Source organism: Rhinoderma darwinii, chromosome 5, assembly GCF_050947455.1.
Source record: "Rhinoderma darwinii isolate aRhiDar2 chromosome 5, aRhiDar2.hap1, whole genome shotgun sequence".
In the NCBI taxonomy this organism is placed as follows: Eukaryota; Metazoa; Chordata; class Amphibia; order Anura; family Rhinodermatidae; genus Rhinoderma; species Rhinoderma darwinii.
The window spans coordinates 273,887,651-273,913,408 of NC_134691.1; the positions used below are offsets into that span (position 1 = coordinate 273,887,651).

The 25,758-nt window shown below is 42.9% G+C and overlaps 1 protein-coding gene across 1 annotated transcript in view; it reads right to left on the bottom strand.

Moving 5' to 3' along the window:
- The window catches only part of STT3B (STT3 oligosaccharyltransferase complex catalytic subunit B), a 90,562-nt gene that overhangs the window by 38,895 nt on the left and 25,909 nt on the right, over window positions 1-25,758 (bottom strand). Inside the window, exons 2-3 of the mRNA XM_075827175.1 lie at window positions 16,346-16,454; window positions 12,140-12,427 (exon numbers count right to left, since the gene is read on the bottom strand). Coding sequence (XP_075683290.1) covers window positions 12,140-12,427; window positions 16,346-16,454 — 397 coding nt within the window. The remainder of the gene's footprint in view (window positions 1-12,139; window positions 12,428-16,345; window positions 16,455-25,758) is intronic.

Consider the following 25,758-nt stretch of genomic DNA (forward strand, 5'->3'; position numbering starts at 1 on the left):
AAATGCTGATGCTGCTGCAGAATCAACTGTAGCCTCTGGTGCCGACACGATGCAGGACCTGTGAGTGACGTCACAGTGCTGCACTGCCAGAAGCTGGGCGTTGTGAAGAGAAGTGGATGATACTTCTATACACAACGCCCAGCTAGTAATAGTAGTAAACACGCCCCGATGTACGCACATAATACACGCCCAGTTGTACTTTTACTTTTCAACACGCCCAGTTGTACTTTTGCAAGCCTCATTTGCATAAATACGAAAATGGTCATAACTTGGCCAAAAATGCTCGTTTTTTAAAAATAAAAACGTTACTGTAATCTACATTGCAGCGCCGATCTGCTGCAATAGCAGATAGGGGCTGCAAAATCTGGTGACAGAGCCTCTTTAAGTTGTTCAATGCTGTGTAAGGCACTGGTTTTTTACGCAGATTTTTACACGGAAACCGTGTCTGAATCAGCACCAAAAAAATAGCCGAAATTGACCCCCTTTTTTTGCCTGCGGTCCTTGCATTAGCTGCAGCGGCCACGGACGAAGTGTCACCAAAAAAAAGGGGGGGGGGGGGAAGAAGGGCAAAAAAAGTGCTGGCATGTCAAAATCTGCCTCAATTTCTGAAGGAGTTCTGAAACAGATTTTTTTTTCTGCCTGCAAAACTGTGTGAACTAGGCCTTACAATGTGATACAATCAGTAATCCACTGCTCATCCTTTGTTTCCTTCTACATTATTTCGGTGACTGCTTGGAGCAGCTCACACATGAAAATACTGGTGCAGATGAGCGCCAAACTGATCAACGAAATCATGTCGTTTTAAGTTAAAGAAAGACTTGTGGGAAACTTGGAAATATTCTATAGAAAACATCTTTGGCAGTTTTGCACGTGTTTTAGTCTTAAAACACCCCTCTGGTCTCAGGACAAAATTATAGGTGTGATGGGGTACAAGGAGTAATATTACCTGGTGCCCTCTAGTTGCCCCCCTCGGTCATGAATCTGCAACTGTTTTGGGAAAGCACAGAGGGTACCCTAAAATGGCAGATTCTCAGACCGAGTCTAAGACACTCCCTCTGTTCACCGATTGGACGGAACTGCTCACGTGAGCAGCTGTAGCCAAACCAGAAACAGTGGGAGTGCCTCAAACTCATAGTAAGCGCTGCAACCATTTTGGGACAGCACAGAGAGGACCCTAAAATGGCAGATCAATGGCAGAGGGGGGGGCAACTGGAGGGCACCAGACATTACTCCATATACACCATCATATTTAAAACGTTGTCCAGGGTCCAGAGGGTCACTTTAATGGAATTTTATATCTATTAACACCACGTCTCAAGTTATATAGTAGATACAAATAGTATATATCAAGAATGTTTCAAAATGCCAATCTTAAATTTTGCACAGTTCCCACCGACATCAGTTTAGGAGGTACACACTTATTAATTGGGCGCACATTTGGCTGCCCGTACGAAAGCTGGCCCAGATTTGCATGGGTTACAACAAATGCATATTTGCATTTCTATGAGTAGGTGCAGATTTACGCAGCACTTGTGCCCGTTACTGGGCTAAGTTATAAAAGAGCGGTTGTTCTGTCAGAGGCTGCTGCTAAGCTACGCCCGCTGTTCTCACCACTGTCAGAAAGTGGCGAATGTAGTAAAATTCTAATTGTAGAGCAACGATAGCAAGCGCCAGAAATGGAAAATGTTTTTTACGCCAGAAAAATGGCGTAAACCTTTTTAATCAATCCCCCCACCCCCACTGTGTGCCAATTCAAGTGTCCAGTGGGCATAGAATTTATATGTTGCATACATGCCTAGTAATACGGTGTGTCCGGTACTTTCTGAATATGAAGCCGTCTGAATATTCCCTTAGTGAATCCGAGTAAATGAGGCTTTGCATCAATAGTCTGTAGGTCTAGAGCCTAAACTATTTGTTCTAACCAATGCAAATCTGTTTCATCATGTATTTGCGCTTATAGGCAACGTAGAGGGAACAGTCCTGACAATGTTATGGGACGTCAGGACAAGAGGATATGTCAAATGTCAGATAGATGCGGGTCCCATTCCTGGGACCCGCACCAGCTCTAGGACAGGGTCCCCTAAAGCCCGTTCTAGCTTTTTCTGCTCACGCTGACTCCCGGCCAAATAAAACTCCACTTTAAAGAGAAAATGTAACTTGATGCTTTTTTACAGATATATACAGATTTTTATATATATATATATATATATATATATATATATATATATATATATATATATATATATATATATATAAAAAAGGAGGGTACATAAATGGCAAGGTATCTCTGTAAATACATTGCATTACTGTTCTTGCACAGTCCAGAGTTACATGCTGTATTAGTCCAGAGTAGCATTCTCCACTCTCCTGTTGCTATTGGAAACAGTCAACAAGCTTTTTGACAGACAAGACCCTAACCGCTTTCACGCAGTAGGCAATTTAGGGATTCTCACATTTCATTACACAACGCCTGGTGTAAAGACTTTACTTCCTAGAGTGAAAATCCCTGTAGCAAGCACTGTGGAGACGTTGAGGCAACAGGGAATGCTGGGAGATTTCCGCTCAGAGCCTGCTGAATTGGAGGGTGTTTGCTTTACTAAACCAGTTTCCATATACCCTATTAGGGAATTCTGAGTTAATGGAGGGGGGCCCCTTACTTAAAGATCCTCATCTCTTGGCCAGAGTGGAGAGCGGTTACAAAGAGGACCTGTATTACACAGACAACCCATTTTTATAAATGGGCATGGTGTAATGCTTACTTTCTCCTGTGGCGACACTGCAGTGAAATAAAACACTTACTGCTAAGTTTCCCCACAGATTACAGCGGATCACAGGGTTCCAGCAGGACCCCTAATAAGGATTGCCCAGCCTGGAGAACCCAATTAAAGTAGCTCAGGACTTTAGTACAGGCTGTAATTAGGAATCAGTACAAGATAAGTAATGCAATGAATTTCCTCAACTTAATTCTTTATGTAAACTGTAAAATGTTGCTTAACGCTTTCACCCTACACTTGAATGCACGTAAATGGAACGGATATATATGAATAAAAAAAGGAATATTTGGGCGGATGCCCCCTTTGTTTACCGGACACCTGGCTGAAACAGAGCAGCACTGTAGTATTCGAAACATTAATAAAAGAGCTGCATCTACGCCACATATCTTATTACAAGCCTCTGTTCATCCCTTCCTGTAAAATTATACAGGCACCAGACAGATCAGCAAGGAGACTTCATAGCTTTCCCCCAGTTATTGCCAGTCTCCAAGAATGTTAACGGTCATTCACAGCCCTTAAGGAGTCGGTTAGGCCAGATTCACACTTGCAGTTTGTGATGCATTTTTTTTCTTTTAAACCCCCGAGTGGATCCAAAAAGTTGAGGAAAAGTCTAAAAGTAATATTTATATTTGTCTCTTTATCCACTCCTAACATTTTTTTTTTTATAAAACAAGGTAAAATAAAAAAATTGTGGTCTATGGAGGAGACCTAGACAACACAATCAAAAATGTGTTATATGGCATGTGTGGGATGGATAAAGGACACTAATGAGATACATTTATTCCCTTATGCGATTCACAGAATATATTAACGTTCTATAGAATCTTCTATATCTTCATACATAGAAAGTCATCAGATCAGAAAGAAAAAAATATATATACGGATTTCCAGCAAATCTGCTTTTATAGCCACTAGAAGTGTTTGCTATATTGAAAAAGCAGCGTGATATGGCGGTTGTACCATGGAGGCATGAAAACCACAATTCTGTAATCTATCTTTTCAGCCCCAAGCGCTTTCATTATCAGAACTTGACTTTCATATACTTCACTTTGACTGCCAACCGGTAGGTATACATTATACTCTGCACCAGGGCGAAGCAACGTGACACGTCGTATACAGCCCTTCAAGGCCACAAATCAAGATTAAAAGGGAAAGTCCTCTTTCAAACAGTTTCTATTATCACCTTAGAACCATTCTATGTTCTAGTTGTTCTAAAGCAAAATATTCCTTATGTATTTTATTACAATATAATGGTTTGATTTTACATAGTGACAAGATCCATGCAGCGCATTTTAGGTGTGACAAATGATACGAATCTGCAACAAAATGCCCCTATTACAACTCCTTAAAGAGGCTCTGTCACCAGATTATAAATGCCCTATCTCCTACATAATCTGATCTGCGCTGTAATGTAGATACGTTTTTTTTATTTTGAAAAACAAATCAATTTTGACCAAGTTATGAGCAATTTTAGATTTATTAGCATAAATAACTTGGTCAAAATTGATAGTTTTTCAAAATAAAAAAAAATTATCTACATTACAGCGCCTATCAGATTAGGTAGAAGATAGGGAATTTATAATCTGGTGACAGAGCCTCTAAGATAAGCGTACCTGTGTTTTTTTCCAATTCAAAGTTTTTATTGGTTTTAATACAGTTACAAAAACATACAGAAGTATTGTGCCCCCATAATAAAAGGAACATGACAAATAGGGCGCAGCCCAATACAGTAGGGGTAAACATCACAACCCATGAAGAACATACACCGCAACAGCCTTCTGAGTATCATAACGGGAAGGAGAAATTCTGAAAAGGAAGTGGTGAGCAAAACAAAACCGGGTGCGATAAGTCATCTTCCCGTACATCTTGAAACGTGGCCCCAGCAGGTGAGCATCAGCACAGGAAGCAAATAACCCCTCAAAATAGACAAGATAGAAGACAAACAAGGCAGGGAAGAGACCAGGGTAGTTGGCGGTGAGCCTGGACTCCAGCTCCGGATAACCATGGATACATAAAAGCAAGAAAAGGCAGACATGCACTTAACACCTGAGCCAGCAATCCCCTCCACACTCGCATGCAGCCCCCTCACAGACTAAGGCCCCATATGCACACGACCGTAAAAACTCCCGTAATTACGGGCCCATAGACTTCTATTGGCCACGGGTACCTCCCCGTATGCTTACGAGAAGGTGCCCGTGCCATTGAAAAAGATAGAACATGTCCTATTTCAGGCCGTGATTACGGCACGGTCAGCCCATAGAAGTCTATGGGGCCCCCATAATTACGGGTGACTACGTGTGCACCCGTAATTACGGGAGCGTTGCTAGGCGACATCAGTAGTCACTGTCCAGGGTGCTGAAAGAGTTCATACTTACCTAGAACTCCCTGCTTCTTCCTCCAGTCCGGCCTCCTGGGATGACGTTACAGCCCATGTGACCGCTGCAGCCAATCACAGGCCAATCACTGGCTGCAGCGGTCACATGGACTGCTGCGTCATCCAGGGAGGTCGGGCTGGATGTCGAGAGAGACGCATCACCAGGACAACGGCCGAGTAAGTATGAATTTCTTTTACTTTTATTATGGAAAGGGCTGTCCCTTCACTCTATCCTGCACTGATAGAGAGAAGGGCTGCCGATTACTGCAGTGTAATTTTGCAGCCAAAAACGTGCCCGTAAATACGGGCGGTATACGGGTGACATCGGACCCGTATTTACGGACACGGGTCCGTAAATACTGGTGCAATACGGGTCAAAAGCGTGTGACCAAGGACCCGTATATACGCCAGTATTTACGGGTGGACAAAAATACGGTCGTGTGCATGAGGCCTAAGGCCCCATGCACACGACCGTATTTTTGTCCACCCGTAAATACGGGTCCTTGGTCACACTAATTTGACCCGTATTGCACCTGTATTTACGGGCACGTTTTCGCTGCAAAATTACACTGCAGTAATTAGCAGCCCTTCTCTATCAGTGCAGGATAGAGAGAAGGGACAGCCCTTTGCGCAGAAAAAGTAAAATAAATTCATACTTACCTGGCCGTTGTCTTGGTGACGCGTGCCTCTCTTGACATCCAGTCCGACCTCCCTGGATGACGCGGCAGTCCATGTGACAGCTGCAGCCTGTGATTGGCTGAAGCGGTCACATGGGATGTAACGTCATCCCAGGAGGCCGGACTGGAGGAAGAAGCAGGGAGTTCTGGGTAAGTATGAACGTCTTTTTTTTTACAGCTTTATCTATATTGTAATCGGAAGTCACTGTCCAGGGTGCTGAAACAGTTACTGCCGATCGTTTAACTCTCAGCACCCTGGACAGTGACTATTTACGGACGTCGCCTAGCAACGCTCCCGTAATTACAGGTGCACACACGTAGTTACCCATAATTACGGGAACCTATAGACTTCTATGGGCGTGCCCGTGCCGTAATTACGGCCTGAAATAGGACATGTTCTATATTTTTCAACGCCACGGGCACCTTCCCGTAAGTATACTGGGAGGTACCTGTGGCCAATAGAAGTCCATGGGCCCGTAAAAACGTGCCGTAATTACGGGCGTTTTTATGGTCGTGTGCATGGGGCCTAAATCTCGTGGGGAGGGAGGGGCATCGGGCCTCAGGCCACTACAGTGCGGTAGGTGGGAGAGGAGAGAAAGTAAAGCCACGGAGACCACGTATCTATATATCGTGCAGAGTCAGCTGGAGACTGAGCCAGGTGGTGTTCCATACGTTGTATCAAGGCAACCTCCTGAAACCACTCATCCAAAAGTGGGGGAGCCGCCGCTTTCCACTTGCGGGGAATAACTGATTTAGCAGCCTGAAGGAGGTGCCTTATTAGGGAGCGCTTGTAGATGGGTAGTGGCACAGGGAACATAAATAGAATGGCCGCCTCGGGGGAGCTAGAAACCGAGACCTCCAGTATGGTTTGAAGAATTGCCTCCCAAAAATTACGTAGGGAGGGGCAACTCCACCAAATATGAACCATGGAGCCCTCCCGCCGCCCCACAGCGCCAGCATGTCAGGGACAGACGGGTTCCATTTATGTAGGCCAGAAGGGACCCGATACCACCTAGAGATAATTTTGTAACTGGTCTCCTGGGCACGTATGGCTTTCTGAGACAGGTGAAAAGATCACCTCCACTGTGCGTCAGTAAATATGTTTAATTCAGTCTCCCAGGCCCTACAGAAGGATGGGAGGTGAGGGGATCGCTGGATTAGCATTAATTTATAGTGTGGGGATATGGCATGTGCAGGGGGCCGGGTGGAAACACACAAACCCTCAAAGCTCGTAAGTGGACGATGAAGGTGAGCCTGGCGTTTAGTAGCACTATAGAAATGTTTTAACTGGGCGTATTGAAATGTGACGGGGGAGGGCGTTTCAACCGGGCAGATAGAAGTTAAAGGGAGCAAAGAAGAATCGGATAGGACCTGAGTGAAATACATGGGATTAGTGGAAGACCTGCCTAAGAAGGAGAGACGTGTCTCCCCTGCAGGAAATGCTGGGTTGTCGGTAACAGGGATCAATGGCCCCAGTGGGTCCACGAGCGAACCCCCTTTCCCAGAAGAACGTAGCGCCAGGAGGGTATGGAAAACAAAGGAGTCAGGTCTCGATCTGTTCCCAGGCAGGATCCATGGCAAGGTAGAGAGGGTACGGGCACAAAGCCTCTAGGCTAATTGAATCCAGAGTTTAGAATCATGATTATGAAAAAAGTCAAGAACACGAGCATGAGTCGACGCCAAATAACAAAAGGCGACAATCCAGCAGACCAACCCCACCCGCGTCCCTGGAGCGAGCAAAAATTGTCCTACTCAGGCGGGGACGACCCGTTGGCCAGATAAAGGATCCAAAGCACTGTTGGATACGCAGCCAATAAGAAGAGGGGATGGAGATCGTCTGTAGGAGATACAGCAACTTGGGGAGGAGATATTTTTTAATGATATTAATACGGCCAAACCAGGAGAATTCCTTTTTATGCCATGAAGCGAGATCAGTGCGAAATTTGCCTAGTAAAGGGGCAAAGTGATTAGTAAACAGTTGGGAGAGGTCAGAACTTACACGCACTCCCATATACGTTATACCCCTAGAAGGCAGGAAAACAGGAAATTACTTTTGAGGAGTGATAGTGTCGAGGGCGGAAGAGATACAAACCCTCGGACTTGGAGAAGTTAATCTTAAAGTTGGACCATGATCCAAAACGGGACAGCTCGGACATCAACGATGGGAGAGATACATGTGGGTTCGTAAGATAGACCAAAAGGTCATCAGCAAATGCAGAGCACTTATATTCCGTCCCACCTATGAGAATACCCTTAATATCCAAGCTGCCCCGGATGGAGGCCATGGGATGTTCCATGACGAGGACGTACAGCAATGGGGAGAGAGGGAAACCCTGTCTGGTGCCATTATGAATAGCAATGGACGCAGAGAGGGAGCAGTTTATTTTTATTTGAGCAGATGGGGAATGATAGAGGGCCATAATTTTACCTATAAAAGGAAAGACAGAGACCTATTTGTTGGAGGGTCTGGTGAAGGACGGGCCAGGATATTCTATCAAATGCCTTTTCGGCATCCAGGGACAGGATCATGAGGGATGTGATGAGACTGGGCATGATGAATAAGGCGTACCTGTGTTTAACCGGCTGTATTCCGGATGTAACACCAGGACCCGTCGCGGTCCTACCGAACTAAAAACTTACATCACTATGCAGACATATTTGATGAGCATGTGAAGCAGTTTGACATAATACATACAAACCAGATTGTACAAGAAGTGCCAGTAACCAAATAAGGTACCAGCTTTAATTTTTTATCACCCAGTATAAGAATGGCTAGAGATGTAACTGGTAATATGATTTATTAACGGAGCAGGGAATCTAAAACTAATTAAATTAACTGGAGTTGATAGGAACTATTAACTTTACTACTGTAGCTCTTGATATGCTGGACAATGGTTTATAGCCGTGACCAGAAAAAAAGCACTCCAGCTAATTTTTATTTTTTTTGCACAACTCAATGTATTTTGAGCATTTTCATTATGGGCAGCTGTGTCATGTGATCTCAGCCTGACCACCAGAATAGGCCACACATGTGTAGACACGAGGTCATTTCTCCTGCGGAGCTTTACTTTCTGAGAACTACAGGATTACATCTTCACCTATCAATCCCTCCGGGCAGCTCTGAGACGCCTCCCTCCCACCCAACTCCTTGTTCCTATGCATGTCCCCCGTCCCCCCCATGCATATAGTGCTGCTGAAGAGATGATTTCTGCCCTAAGGTACCAGGAGTGCTGTGATATAATAGGAGAGTCCATATAATGATTAGCTGCAGTGTTATAAACTCCCCTGACTCTCAGTAACAGGCTATATTATCTGTGAGTGCAGCGTGCAGAGTCCGGTGTATTTCTATGCTGCTCACGGTCTCCTGCTTGTAAGGACTGACATGGAGAAATCACTAGCAGGAGGCAGAGGAGACAGGCTGAAGCTGCATAGGGATACACGGACTCTGCAGTGTGAGGACAGAAGTTCTACGTCACTGATCCATCACTTGCTGAACTTAGATAGGACTCAGAGCACAGAGTGATGAGACCGCCCACTCTGCTGAGCCAGAAGCATCATGGGAATCATATCAGAGGGGAAGGAGGAACCAAAATGGCAGACAACTCAATGGCACATCAACTAGAAGAGGTATACACAAGAGTTTCTAGATTATTCTGCAGCCTATGCTGCACTATATAGGCAGAAAGAAAAAATTGCAGTGGTGCCTTTTTAAAGCAGGGAAGTCAGAATAAATGCTACTCTATTAATGGGCAGTGTATTGTCATGATAGTCCGACAAGCTGTTCGACCAAACAGCACAAAAATATATTGTGCCACTTGGATAATAGCAAACTTCCTTTCATGACAGAGCAAAAATATGATCTATTCATACCATGTGTTCTGTTCATTTGCTGAAAGTTTAGTGGGCGCACACAAGTTCATGCACCCTTACTAGAAAGCAGCCTTAGAAAGCCAAGCAAAGAATCCTAAAGGGAATGTGTCATCAGAAACTCTTGTTTAAAGAGAACCTTTCACCTGCCCATAAATGTGCAGCGGAGGGCAGCATGTAATTGGCAGGGCTGCACAAATCTTGGGGCACTTTAAAAAAAAAAAAAAAAATGTCCTACCCTCCTCCGTTATTTAGATATCGGTGCCGTTATATTTGGCGCCCGATATTTAAATAACCTAATGAACGGTCAATGGGGCGTGTAATGGCAAGGGGGCGTGTCACTATGGCGATGTGTCACTGTCCAATCAGGTACAGACAGTGGTACAGCAAGAGCTGGAGATAGGAGGGTGCGCGCACGTTCTCACTCTTCAGCTCACCGCATACAAGACTGATCACTCGCGAGAGATCACACAATCTTGTACTTGCCGAACTGGCAAGGGGGTTTGTAATGGCAAGGGGTCGTGTCACTGCTACGGACAGTGCAAGAGCTGGAGAGAGGAGAGCAAGTGCGTTCACACTCCTCAGCTCTTGGCAGACAAGTACAAGACGGTCTGGTCATTGTCTGCCGAGAGCTGAAGAGTGAGAGCGCGCGCATAGCTCTGAGCTCTTTATAGCGACCTTGTCTCTTCCCTGTATATAAGCCTATACAATTATTGCGTCAGCTTTGCCCCCTTATTCCATTCTATACCTACATCTTGAAACCAATTTATCCCACTATACCTATGCTTGTATACAATCCTTTCACACAGAGTCCTTCATAGATGGCATGGGGGCGTCTAACATCTCAAAGCTCTTGAGAGAAGAGCTTGTGCGCGCAGAGATCAGTCTTCTATTTGTCTGCTGAGAGCTGAAGAGTGAACTAGACGCGCACACGCACGCACACTCCTCTCCATTCATTTACATAGCAGCGATGTGCAGCCACATACACAGAGATTAACGTTAATCAAGTGTCCTGATAATGAATACACATGACCATCCAGCCTGGACGTCATGTGTATTCAGAATCCGGACACTTCTGACTCTTTCCTTTGAGATTTCCAGCAAGGGAAACGAAATCTCGTTTACCTCCGTAATCTCGCGAGATTACGTGTGGCTTGCTGGAATCTCACAGAAAAGATTCAGAAGTGTCAGGATTCTGAATACACATGACGTCCAGGCTGGAATTCATGTGTATTCATTATCAGGACACTTGATTAACGGTAATCTCTGTTTATGTGGCTGCACATCGCTGCTGTGTAAATGAATGGAGAGGAGTGCATGACGCTGACTGGTCACTGATTGGTCAGCGTCATACACGTAAACACGCCCAGTTAAAAACAATACACGCCCAGTTGGACATAACGAAAAAAAACGCCCAGCTGTCCATTTCAAAGCTCATTTGCATATATATAAAATAGCTCATAACTTGGCCAAAAATGAACGTTTTTAAAAAAAACAAAAAACGTTACTGTTATCTACATTGCGGCGCCGATCACATGAAATAGGGATTTGAGAATCTGGTGACAGAGCCTCTTTAAGAGCAACTCAGGCAAGATGGCTCCCCCATAATCCTATACAGAAAAAAAGAATTAAAAAAAAAAATCTACAATCAAAAAAAAAACTGATTAGAAAACAAACATTTTAGTTTCTGGTTTTAATTCGGAGAAAAAAAATAGGTGATCCATCCCCTTTAAAAAAAATTCTAGAAAATAAATCTGATTCATGATGTTGATGGTGGGGTTATTTAGACACATTTGTGACCCTCTTATTCTGCATCTAGAATCCGGTTATACACTACTACAGGATTACCAAAATAAAAAACAGACACTAGTCCCACAATAATCTATGCTACGCAAGCAAGCGGTTAATAGTCGTACTAAAAATATTAAAACCGTGCATAAGCAAATCAATTAACATTTACATAAGATCGGTAGTTACAGCCAACAATAAACTGCCGGCAGCATCATTAATGATCCAGCACATGCCACCAGGAACCTACTAAACAGTGATGTCTATGTCATTAATGAAACGTTGCCTGAATGATCTGCATTCTGGAAAGAACAACCATATGTGAAGCCATGAATACCCCGAATGTGAGGTAAAGACCCATTAGCCAGAACAGCAAGGGAGACCAGGCAGAGATTGGAAGTCGATTTTAGAGGATATTAATGTGTTCGAAAAACGGGTCAAAAAAAAAAAAAAGAAGACCGCACAGAATTTCATTGGGAAACCAGCAGAATTTCTATTCATTCCTTAAAATTGTGATCGGGTATGTTGAAAAGCCAGTGGTGTGTGAGTAAAATGCAGATGAATGTTCAGACAATTTATGCAGTTCATAAAGGTAGTTATTGTTTCTCTGCCAGAGCGTGGAGAAAGGCTACAGGGAAGAGGAAAATCCAATTACTTACCCACAAATAATATGTAAACTGCAGTGCAAAAATAGCTATGCCTTCATTGTCAAAAGATCCGGCTACTGATCGGGATATGTAGCCGGGCACTATAGCAATGAAGCAGGCCGCTAGCAGTCCTGCTCCCTGGTTCCACAGTTCTCGAGTGAGCAAAAAGGTGGAAATTGACGTAAGGCCGCTGAAAACAGGTGCTAGGAATACGCACACATCTCTTATGTGTACGGTGATGTTCAGCATATTTAAAATCCAATGGATAAGGCCGGCTGTCACCATCAACCCTGGGTACACCTGCAAAAGCAAAAAATACACAGCGTCAAAAAAGGTACATGTATTTCACATTGTATTAGTTCACTACATAGGGACTATCTGGTTCAGACAGCCTGGTGGCTTGTCCAGGTATTACATGGTCAGTTACTCAGAGTGGCCGGCATATAACGCTACATTTCTCCTGCAGGAGAAATGAATGGCCAGACGTCTGTTTTACCAGCGATAACGGCGAGCGTAGCCGGTTCAGTCTTAAAAAGGGTCTGTCTTGGTAAAACCCTTTTATTATTATATTAGGGGATTGCATTATGAGTAGTGTCTTTATATATTTTCTTTGGATTGGTCTATTTTTAAGCTGAAGTGAAAGGTCAACAGGAGCGTATATAGTGATATGACCCATATAGAGTTTTACTAGTAGTGGACCGGTGTGAAAATTCAAGATTAGCAGGGATACCTCATTTAAACGATATGGTATACATTAAAGACCATGAACAGAACCTAAGAGACATCACACTTTCAATTATCCAGTCCAGTACTACTTCTATTGAGTTATTCAGTCTTTATATTCTCACCGATATATAATTAAAAAACAAAAACACAGCTTTAGGATTTTGTTTGTCCACCATTTGCCTTTATTGACGCTTCCATTGTTTTTTTGGGATATTTTTTTTTTCATTTTTTACTTAAAGGGGGTTCTCTGGGACATTTAAAAAAAAAAAAACAAGTCAGCAGCAGGGGAGAGGAAGCCATAACATAATAAACTATCAGATCCTCACCACCCTCGAAGTGCCCCCTGCTCCAGCGCTGATGTCTTGTTCTCCACCACTCCGATCCCAGAAGCTCCTGCAGTGGTCACATGCTTTTGCAGCCAATCGCTCATCTCAGTAGTCAAGTTCGTGGTAGCATCACCACTAAAGCCAGTGATTGGCTGCAGCGTCATGTGACCGATAAATCGCATGTGACCGCTGCCGAAACCGGAATGACGGAGAACGGGACCTCAGCATTAAAGCAAGGGGCCAGTATCCGCTAGTTTATGTTATGCCATCCTTGCCGGTTGCCAATATGTAAAAGTTTATATGTGTGGGGAAATAATGCCTCTTGTAAACCCCTCCATAGTTCAGTTGAGTGGATTTTCTGTTTATCACCAGGTACTGCAAATTTGCCCCTTTCCAATGAATGTGGTTGAGCTGCAATACCAGACACAGCCCATACACTAGAGGGGCACTTTTTTTGGGAGGAAAGCAGACCATTTTTTTCCCTAATATTAGTGGCCCTGAAACTAATGGCGCTTTAACGTAAATGGCCATTTTGTTTAATTAATTTCCAGTCAAAATGCTGGCATCTGGGTTTAATATGTTTGCGCTTCCCCTGGCACCATTAACAAGTTACGGGTATAGTTTAGGGCACCAGTTCGCTGTCATTTACGGAAGGAGAGGAGAAGTTATCACATTTACTATAGTAATAGGTTCCCCCAAACACATATTACATCATGTATGAAACAAGTGGAAAACAGAGTAAAATATTTTTTTTTACTGCAAAACGAACAAACTGGGAGAGAAATTGAAGTACACCAACGCCAACTAGAGAGCTGTGGAGATAAACTTGTAAGCCATTTATAATTTACACTGTCAGAATATCCCAAGTCGACATTTTACTAATCATTCAATGTTCTCATTTTAATTTCTGCAAATCACCTAGGTTAAAAAAGATATATATTCTCCTTCCACAAAGGGAATGTGTTTGTTTCAAACATCCCAATTAAAATGAAAACGCTGCACGACTACGGAAGTAGGGAAAAAAAAACAAGATAATTCAGAGCTGAAGAGAAATCTGACGATCTTGTACAAATACTTCAGTTAACATAGGGGATTTAATTTCTCAATAATCTCACAACATGGTGGCTGCTCGGGACTCACGGTGGGTGAGAGAAGTGTGAGGCACCATGCACACAACCGTATATATTCACCCGTAATTATGGACCGTTATTAGGGTACGTAATTACAGACCCATTTATTTCTATTGGCCACAGACACCTTTCCGTATTTTTACTGATGGGTTTCCATGCTGAAATTTTATTCATAGAACCTGTCCAATTCTTGTCCATAATTAAGGTACGGACTCTCCCATAAAAGCCTATGGGCGCTTCAGTAAGTACGGATGGCTACAGATGTGCATCCGTAAACAGTCCATATTTACGCAAGCGTTGCTATGCAACATGTTAGTGACATCATTTGCAGTCTCCCTCCTTTTTTTACGGTTCCGTATAAATCGACGGTATTTACGCACACCCTTCCGTATATACGGAACCGCATTTACGAACAGTATTTACGGATGAAAATACGGTCAGGTGCATGGGGCCTTTACTCTGTAAACAGACACGATAAAGTCAATTACACTTCTACATACACAGAATTCTGGTTCAGAAGTTTATATAGCATCTTTAAGATTGGTTCTAGTGGGATAAACTTCTCAGCTGCGGTGGTTGGTTTATTATTTTTCTTCCTATATAGGCACATCAAGGTGTAACGATCCCGAGGTGATCTCGGTGTAAAGCCGGCCAAAACCATGATCACAGCCTTTACTGGGATACGCTGACATGGACTAACCAGTTCAAGTTTCCCATTTGGGGAAACCAGGTTTGGACAGGTTGGATATTAACCTGCCTTATCCCTTTCCCAAGAGAACTGGTACTAGAGGTTTCTGGAAGACATGCACCCCCTCAGAGTGTATTCCTATCCTTTCGCTTATCCCTTTATCTACATACAGTGGAATTACTTTAATTCGCCATTTTATAATCCAAAAGAGTCTTTATAAATTCCGCACATACTATAGGATTATTGTTCAAGTCGTGCCTTAATTTATTGGTTTAGAATCCAAAAGTTGACCGTTTCCAACATTCCATTCTACTTCATGCAATAATAATGAATAAACCCAGTTAAACAGTGTTCGGTCCTATTGACATAACATTGAGTTCACATTTATCATATACCGCTAATTTATACGCTACAAAGGTATCCCATTCTAATGCTTCTGTCTACGTTTTTTACGTATACGTTAAATGTATAGGTATCGTATAATCATCCTATAGGTTAGAATATTCTACCAAAAAGGAGATAAAAACATACAAGTTCAACATAGGCACAATATCTGCATGGAATTTTTAGGTTCTCCCCGCGTTTTCGTGGATTCCCTCCATTCTAGTTCCCGCCCATATTCCTAAATGCCCCATCTATATATTTTTTATTGTAAACCTCACTGGAGACAACAAGTAATCACAACTTCTGTATAGCGCTGCGGATTTTGTTGGTGCTGTATAAGTAACAGAAAAAAAAGCACTCTTTAGCTTGGCCCATTAAAGGCGTTTTCCGCTATCGAACAACTCAATTCACCGGATAGGTCATCAGTATCTAATCAGTGTCCGACACCTGGACCCCCACACCGATCATCTGCTCCGGCTGCCTGCAGGCACCGGATGTCATTGCACAGTATGCAGTGTACGGAGCTGGAAGCAATGGGCTCCATACATTGCACGCAGAACTGCTCCTATTCACTTGAAGTATTACAGCTTGGCCGCTATTCTGTGACTGGAGCCATCTGCATCCAGCATGGACGTCCGGTCCCCGGAGGCAGCTGATCGGTGCGGGTTTCGGGTGTTGGACCCACACCGATCATACACCGATGACTTATCCGGTAGTGGACAACCTCTTTGAAGTCAATGGACACGCTAAGGAATATATTTGAACACTATTTTTTTTTTTAGGTGTGCACGTTCAGCAAAGCTGACAAGGATCTCAAAACCACATACAAAATAGTAATAAATAACAAAATCTTTAAATCCAACCTACGTGACAGGCAACCGCAAGTATTACAGAAAGTCAATGCTAAAAATACACTTAATAAAAGTATTTGCTCTCTGAAAACAAATATAGCCAAGACACTTACCGTCCCACCTACTATTCTTCCTAGTGGATACCATGCTCGTTCATCAAACCAATTTAAAAATTCATAAAACCCATGGGATGCTAGATGATGTGTCGATCTGTAGTTGAACCTGTAAAAAAAGCACAGACGAGTTAAGAACGGTAAAATTAAATAACCCCCCTCTCAAATAACGACATGCTTGACATTTCCTTATTGATGACAAAATCAATGTCATCCTATGGCGCACAAAGCTATGTGGCGGTAGTAGCTCTATAGAATGGAAAGAACACGGCATGGATGACATTTTGTATGAGGTGACCTTCAAGATTAACTCAGCATGAGGCCAACATGTGGCCCTCTGTGTTTAGCGCGGCTATTTTCTCATATCACTGGTCTATGCGTTGGGCGATAAATCTGTACTCCGAATATTACTTGCACATATGCCACCCCTCACTTTTTTTTCCCTCAAAAACTGCAGTAACACAAAACAAAAAAAAACACGTGTACAATTGTCAAACTATTTTTCAGTGTGGACATATCGTTATTGGAAGTAAAACTTCACAACTTAACACAATCTCTGCACTTCGTTACGGTTTCTATGGTAGTTACAGCAGAGGAAGCGTGATCTCGTTGTAACCGGTCATTTACCGCGTAATCTCGTGAGATCACGCTTCCACTGCTGCAACTACCACAGAGTAATGAAGTGCAGAGATTGTGAATAGACATCCCGTGGAATGTCTATTCACTGTCTAAACACTTCAGTATTGTTAATGTGTTAGTATAAGACAGCACATAAGGATCTAGCAGGATCCCTATGCGCTGAGTAAATGAATGGAGAGGAGTGCATGATGCTGATTGGTCAGCGTCATACACTCCTCTATCCCAAGTGGGCGTTGTACAAAGTAAAAATACGCCCCCTTGGGCATTAAGCAACTCATTAGCATAAATATAAAATTGCTAATAAAGTGGTAAAAATAGATCGTTTTTTTAAAATCCAAAGCACTGCTGTCACCTACATTATAGCGCCGATCTCCTTATGTAGGAGATAGGACATTTATAATGTGGTGACAGAGTCTCTTTAAGATCAGAAGGGGAGAGTTTTAGACTGGCCATACACGAGAAGGAATCAAACAATCTCAGACTATTGAACGTTCATCTGATGTATCAAGATCGTACATTTTAGGCACCCATTATGTGTAAAGCTTAAAAAAAAAAACAAAAAAAAACCTGCATCTCTGAGGCTTTAGGCATTCCTAAAAACCAGACCTATCAAACAACGACTACAACTAAACTGGAACCAAGCACAGAACACGTAACCTACAAATAACATAATGGGGGGGGGGAAAAAAAAGTGGGGATTTCCATTCGTCCTCCCCTTTTCATTAGAAAACCCAAACTAGCAGCATATATAATGTGGGTGTATGATCAAGGTATATTGCAATAAACAACTTTAATTCCACTAAGTCTGCAAGATTTTATCTTTAATTCAAATGAACTTGATCAAATGTTTCATTTGTTACACATTGCAACACACAGAAATAAAAATCAGCAACCAGAAGAGGCAACGCAGGCTAATAAACTTTAGAGACGATAAAGTAGAAAATGTCAATGCTTTACTAGGCACAAGTGCAAAAAGAACAGTGTGGCGCTGTAGAAGGGTGGGCGCATAAGGCTTGGTTTACATGTGTCCAGGTTTTCCGTTCTGCGTAGTCATAGGAGCAGAACAAAATACCGGAGCCGCCATAGGACTGAAAACCGTGCCCGACAGGACACATTCACTTTACTGGGCTCCGTTGGGTTTCCGTCATGGTGTCTGGCAAAGATGTCAGAATCTGCTATGGAGGCCCCTAACGGAGCCCCAAAGCTGGTGTGAACAGAGCCTTGGTGAGCTTGATAAGGCTCTAATCACCACCAAAAGATGCAGAAAAGAAGAGAGAACTCCGAAATTAAAGAAAGAATGAATCCCTTTATTCATCCAGGAAATGTTTTTGGGGTCCAGAGTTGAAATCCAACCAAGAACAGCATCTATATGTTCTCCCCATGTTTGCATGGGTTTCTGCCCTCACTCCAAAAACTACTGATGGGTTAATAAACTTCTCATGAAATTGGACCTAGTGGGTATGTAAAGAGCATATTTTTCACACAATTAGCCATTAATCTTTCTATTGATAGATTACAAACATAAAAAGTTTATCGTAGTTCTTATTAATGGGGTTGTCTCTTAAAGACAACCCGTCCATATGTCCTATTAGAGGGCGATCCCCACCCAGGACGCCGCTATCGAGGACCGAGTTGCTCTTCGAGTGGGTGCTGTTTTGGTGGACCTCGGCCATCCACAAATTCCAGCAAATGAACAGCCATTCATTTAAATGAACACCGTCTTCCGCTACGTCTGTCCAGCACGTTATCCCCTCAGTAATAACCGCTGATCTCCGAGCTGGCTTCCATAAAGAAAGTTTGTGCTACATTATATAGAATGAGGATATAACAGGGTGAGAGATACTCTATGAATTATAACCAACGCTGGGTGGACCGATAAGTATTCCTCCGGAGTACTGAACACCACTTTCTACAGAACGAATACCAATATTTGGGCTGCATGGTAAATACTCCATTTATGTAGCAGAATGTACGATCATCAGAGCTTGACAAATACTGCAATTTTCTCAAATCTGGCGCTTGCTGCAGTTGACCTGTCAGGATAAATCCGCTGTATTTTACGTTTCTTTCATACCAAGTGCGTAGTCTGAACTCATACATCTGTGAAATAACCCTAGAAACGTTAAGGAATACATTACATGGCTGAAGCTTTAGCATTTCGTTTACAGAGCAATCTATACAGTTAAATAAAAAAACGCAGTCTGCGAGATCATCTACAATTCCCGAAAACAAACAGTCTTGTAGAAATCCTTCAGAGAACACAGGGGTTAAATTCTTCCCGGTTCGCTATTGTTTTTCTATAGGCTACGCATGTAGGTTGGTTCACCAACAGAGATGCAATACCATGAACAACATATAGTCTGCCCTTCGAAGCAGCCTGCATCTGATTCCTGCCTATAAAACAGCAGTCAGAGACAAAGTAGCGAGTGTCTGCATGTGTTGACATGGAAACTGAATTCCCCATTTACGAAAATGGTATACGCCTTTTCATATTTGGGTAACTTTAACCATTTCATAAATGGAGCTGTCCAATGTAAAAGGCTACCAAATATTTGGTCTGGGAAATGTGACAATTATCCATAGTGTGTAATCTCCAAGGCTGGCCCTACACATATAGCGGTCTGCCAAACGCTTGTTCGGCCAACAGCTATTCCTCCCGATTCTCCCATACGAGTGAGCGTGCATGTATTTTAAATGGGGAGAGGCTGCAGGTTCATCGCCCCTGAGGAAAAAAGGATAAGGAATTTTGAAATCCAACCGCCTGATCATGGTATTCTTCGACATCTGCCGTTAGGCAAGAGTTGGGAGGCCCAATACACATTAGTCAGCCAATCCTGCAGAGATCTGTATATGGCCACCTTAAATCTTCGCCAATCTACGAAGATTAGAATGTAGGTTGAGCAAAGCAGAGACAAAAGCTAAACTCCATTAACCAATTACTCAAGAAAATTATGATCTTTCTGTAAGAACAAGTATTTGCATGATTGGATAACGTGACATTCAGCATCGGCTTTCTTCATGCTTTAGGTTAAAAAAAAAAAAAGTTCTGATGGTCCTTTCACTAAGATCTGACAATGGTTTTTCTGGCAAGGTTTTAAGTACAAGTAATTGATTATTTTCAGAGAAACCATTACAGGAGGATTACAGGCAAATTAATGGATTTCATCAGTCAAAGCTTCTAAATCAAATCCTGCGGCTGCACAAGAGGTCCAAGTGCTTGGATCACCGGCATCTCGAAAACTTCTCGCAAGAGAGCTGTTGGCATGAATGAAAGTGTAAGCAAGAGAGAAACAGTCTACGCTTGCTTACTGTAATAGTGCGATAACCACCCAGACTGTGTACTCAAATGTCACCAGGAAAACACTACTGGAGTGAACATAGAAAATATTTAGTTTGGCTGAAGTTCTACAGTAAAACCAAACACCATTCAAAACTTAAAGCGGCCCTGTCACCACATTATAAGTGGCCTATATTGTACATGATGTGATCGGCGCTGTAATGTAGATTACAGAAGTGGTTTTTTATTTAGAAAAATGATCAATTTTGAGTTATGACCTATTTTCGCTTTATGCTAATGAGTTTCTTAATGGACAACAGGATTCTGAATAGACATCACGTCCTGGCTGGAGGTAATGTATATTCATTGTCAGGACACTGCAGTAGTGTGTGTGTGTGTGTGTGTGTGTACATACATAGTGATATAGCTATATCGCTATCTGCAGTGTAAATGGAGAGAAGTGTATTACGCTGATTGGTCACTGATTGGTCAGCGTCATACACTCCTCTGTACAACGCCCACTTGGCCAAAAAGTAAAAAACACGCCCAGTTGTTAAGGGACTAATTAGCATAAAGCTAATATAGGTCATAACTCCGTGAAAAATGATTGTTTTTCGAAATAAAAAACACTGCTGTAATCTACATAACAGCGCCGATCACATCATGTACAGGATAGGCGTGTCAGAATCTCTAAACAAATCCATGTTTGACCCCTTCCCCCACAGATGCAGAACTATATAGTGAGACCTTAAAAAGTTAATACTTAACCTCCATAGCTCTATTTATGTATAACTTTTATCTAGTCTGATGACATCACCCAAGTTTACCTGCAGAGTGGAGGGAAAAAAACCAAACACGACTAATCATTTTTCTAAGGACCCACACACAGTCGATGGCTCTCTATTACAGATCCAAAATACGACTGCTGTGGGCCAATACTATACATGGAGGACTTTTTTTTCTTACAAATGCATACAGTAAAATAAAAAAGGTTGGCAAGTTACAGCACATGCCGAATTATAGAGGTAGTCTACCCTAGAAGCGTATTTGAACTACGGAGGCATATAGAGTGCCTACGGGTCCCGAAAGATGGAATCCTTGAGACTATGTGCTGTGCTTGGACCCTAAAGCTGGTCTCAGACATGAGATGTACACGGTCTGGCAGACATCAAAAGGAACTTTCATATACACCTATAGAAAACAACCCCGAAAATCAGAGAGTTTGTCCAGCCCTGATGTGCATATTTATTATAGGTGAAATATTTGTGATATGGTTTAATGTTAGTGACTACATATAGCCTGTGAGCACTCATGCTTTTACAACAATTTTTTGTATAGATGAAGACTAGGTAATAGATGCTACAGCCCAATTTCTCTAAAAAAAAAAAATTTCAAAAAGTCAAAAGAACCACATAGCGACATTTCAAGAAACACCAAATATTAAATCAAGCCGCAGAAGTAGAACGTGCAAATAACTTGTTCAGGATAAACTAAAAGCCTTCTGGGAGTTTATGGTCTTTGAGTGTCTTCTGGAGATAACGCTGCTCATCGGTCCTTCCTGTCACAGGTAATTAATTTTTTCTGCTCTATTTGTGAAGCAATTACGCTGCAATCGCTCTAGTCAGGCAGATAAGCTCGAGTACGGTGATCTGCTCAAATACTAAAAAAAACAGAGGTTTTTTCACTTCTACTGAAATCCCGAAGGACCTTTGCTCCGGACCACCCCTGTGATCTTTCCAGAAAGGCTGCTAAGCAGATAGGGCAGCAGATTAAGCTGCCCTAAGTATGGGGGAGTACATTAGTCACAGGACCGCACCGCTAGTAGCCAAAAACCAAGATCGTTGAAAGAATATGTCGGACTCCTACTGTATTCACGAGGGGAGAGCACCCCAAATTCTTGTGTTATTTTGGCTACCAGGAGTGCAGACCTGTAGCTTTAAAGGGAACCTGTCACCAGCATTTCACCTATTGAACTTTATACTTTATCCCTCGCTGGCCCTTGCTGTCAAAAGCCCATTGCAGTTATCCCCTCTAATAAACTCCTCCGACCGCAAATAACGGTCGGCAAACATTTTGCGCCTTTTGTGGTACTGCGCATGCGCCGCCTTGGGTCTCGTTGTGCGCACGCACCACAACAGGACATCGATGCATAAGTGTGTGATTTCACATGTGCTGGGGGTGGGGGATGAGAAGTTCTCAATCAAAGGTAAGGAGGTGAGAACTGGGAAAGGCTCGAGGAATGAAGATACGACTTATGCTCATTAGCATACAGTGTAGGAGCACTAAAAAAACTGAATGCTGAAGTCTACTAGGAAGATATACATTACATAGGTTACATAAACATTATTCACCCACTTCCTCCAGGTATTGCTGGTTTAATAGGTGAAATGCTGGTGACAGGTTCCCTTTAACACCATTACTGAAGAATGTTTGTGTACTGGGATAGGCCCTGTTCACATCAGTCCGGTTCCTTTTGGGGTTTCTGTTCACTCTTTCCGTCAGAGGAACATGAACGGAAAGCCTAGTGGAAACCATAGCTTTCGTTTGCCTTACCATTGATTTCAATAGTAACGCTTCGGATTCAGTTGGTTTCCGTTCCGTAAAGTTTCAGGTTATTTTTCACTGAAGCAATAGCGTAGTCGACTAAACTATTTTCGTTAATCTGTTCATTTTAAGGAACGGATGAATGGAAAACCCCAAGTGGAACCAGACGCTGATGTGAATAGGCCCTAACGCTGACTAGCGATGGGCAATAAACCCAAAAATCTTGGTTTGTTTTTTAATTCTTGATTCTTTTTTTTTTTGCCAAACAATTCAGTTCAGTATTTTCTATTTTTACCGATTTTACATGAGCGCCTTGGGCTCAGAGGTTGAAAAAATAAATAAATGTATAAGGAAAATAAAACACAAAAAAACCCTGTGCGCTGAGCCTGTAGGTCTCTCCTCCTACTGAAATAGGGACAACCACGAATTGTGATGTTGTACGGCTAGATTACTGCCGCTACATTCTCGCTGTGCCGCTACATTCTCGCTGTGCCGCTACATTACTAGTGCTAGAATCTCACTATACTGCTATATTACTGGTGGTATAATCTCACGGTGCTGCTATAATCTCACCGTGGTGCTACATTACTGGTGCTATAATCTCACGGTGCCGCTATATTACTGGTGCTATATTCTCACGGTGCCGCTTTATTACCGGTGGTATAATCCAACTGCGCGGCTATATTACTGGTGCTACAATCTCACTGTGCTGCTATATTCCCGCGCAATAATCTCACTGTGCTGCTATAATCACCGCGCTGCCACACTACTGGTGCTATAATCTCACTGCGCTGCTAGATTACTAGTGCTGTAATCTCACTGCGCTGCTATAATCTCACTGCGCTGCTAGATTACTAGTGCTATAATCTCACAGCATGGCTATATTTGTGCTATAATTTCACTATGCTGCTGTATTACTAGTGCTATAATCTCACACCGCTGCTATAATCTCCCTGTGCTGCTGATGTTGAATACCGCCTCCGCAGCTCACCAGCCCTCTAGTACGGCTGGTAATAAATCCGTAGTGTATACAGTTCTGAATCCTTCTTGGACACTGTTGCTCTACCACGACTGTCTGCATATTAGTAAAGGTGGCGGCTGGCGTTTAGGATTCATATTGTGCAGCACGTCTGCTTGTTAGCTTTTTTTATTCTGGCATGGGTGGGGACGTATATCTGTTTCACGATTATGGGCAAATCCAGACTATTGCTCACTTGACATGGCGAATAAATCAATTAGTCACCCAGTCCTACAGGACTCAAACACTTCACTTTGGGCTCAATCCCTCATACTTTACATTTTATTGACTGATGTTAGTTTAGAGAAAAAAGTACATAAGACAGGTACACCCCAAATAGGGGCATTTACATTGTGCCAACTTAAAGTAGTTGGTGCCAAGAATTCCCACTATACAGCATAAATCTGAAGGCCCCTCCGCCCTCCTGCTGAAATGGACTACAAGGAAGGTGACAAGACACAAGGCGTGCCCTGGGTGTCACGGGTGTCCTCCAATGAGTAACCACAAGTGGACTGAGTGGACTGAGGGCTGAGCGATCTTGCCAATAATCTAGATTTTATTCAACCATATGGGCGATTTTCGATTTGAACCCCTATTATCTTATTACTGTTAAATAAACTGAAAAAAAATAAAATACCAAGAGATCATTTAATAAATTATTTTCTTTATATAAATAACATATATTGATCTAATAATTGTACGTAACTTCACAACTTTTAACCTCTGCAAATATTTTATCAGAAATACGATTGGAAAAATGTATATAAGCTGTTCCCTGCTGGGGAACACAGAAGTTAACAATCTATAATCAATGATGCGCTGCGTGCACTAACATCCGTCTATGCCCGTTACCACCTCAGCCGGTCTCCAACACCGCAGACGAGAGCAGTGTAAATTGCAGCAGGGCCAGGCAGATAGCGCTGAGCGGGCACTCTGGGGAGAGATTACTGAATGTCTGAGCAGCACCCTGTGCAGTACCGGCCCCACCATGGAGTGACATTAAGGACGGATTCACACGACCATGAAAAACTGTTCGTGTGTCAGCCGGATTTCCTGGCCCAAACACGATACATGTGAACGGGACTCCTGGCATCATAGTCATTTAGGCTACAGTCACGCAACAGTGAAAAAAAAAATGACCATTAAAAATGGATCAATTGTCAGTTTTCCATGTCCATTTTGCATCAGCGTCTCCAAATGGATTTCCTTTGTCAGGGTTTTATTTGTCCCAATCCCCCGAAAACACCAGTGCCCATGTGGATCATGCCACCCCCCATATAGTGCCCCACACCCTTACAGATAGCACCCCCCCTTGCAGATCCCATCCTTCTTGTAGATAGTGGCCACTGCAGCTGCCACTAGATGAATCCCTGGCCAGAGGTTGCTAACACTTTGACCAGGGATACACGGCACGCTCTGCAAGGGGGGTGCTTTCTACAAGGAGGGGTAGTACCTACATGGCAGTGTGGCTATATGTACTAGGAGTCTCTGCTTCCCCACAGAGCTGCTGTTCTGTACTGTATAATTTTGTTCACTACAGAACAACAATTCCGTAGGGAAGCAGAGACTGAACGGGGAGCAGAGACTGAACGGGGAGCAGAGACTGAACGGGGAGCAGAGACTGAACGGGGAGCAGCTTGTTAGATGGGACAGATCAGGCAGTGACGAGGCGGCGCTTCCTCCTGCAGCACGGCGCCACAAAGAAAATATAATAGATTTAACGATTCGGTCAAAAAAACAATCGTCACAGACCTTGCGGGCGAATTCATTTAATTAGATTAATCGCCCAGCCATAACTCACACCAATACGGATATGGGTGCACGCGGAAACTACTACAGAGCGTTCTTCATATTGCTACGCCAAAAGACCAGTTCGGTTGACAGTGCTTAGTTTCCTACAACGTTTACCCTATAGTCTGTGTGTGATCCTGACAT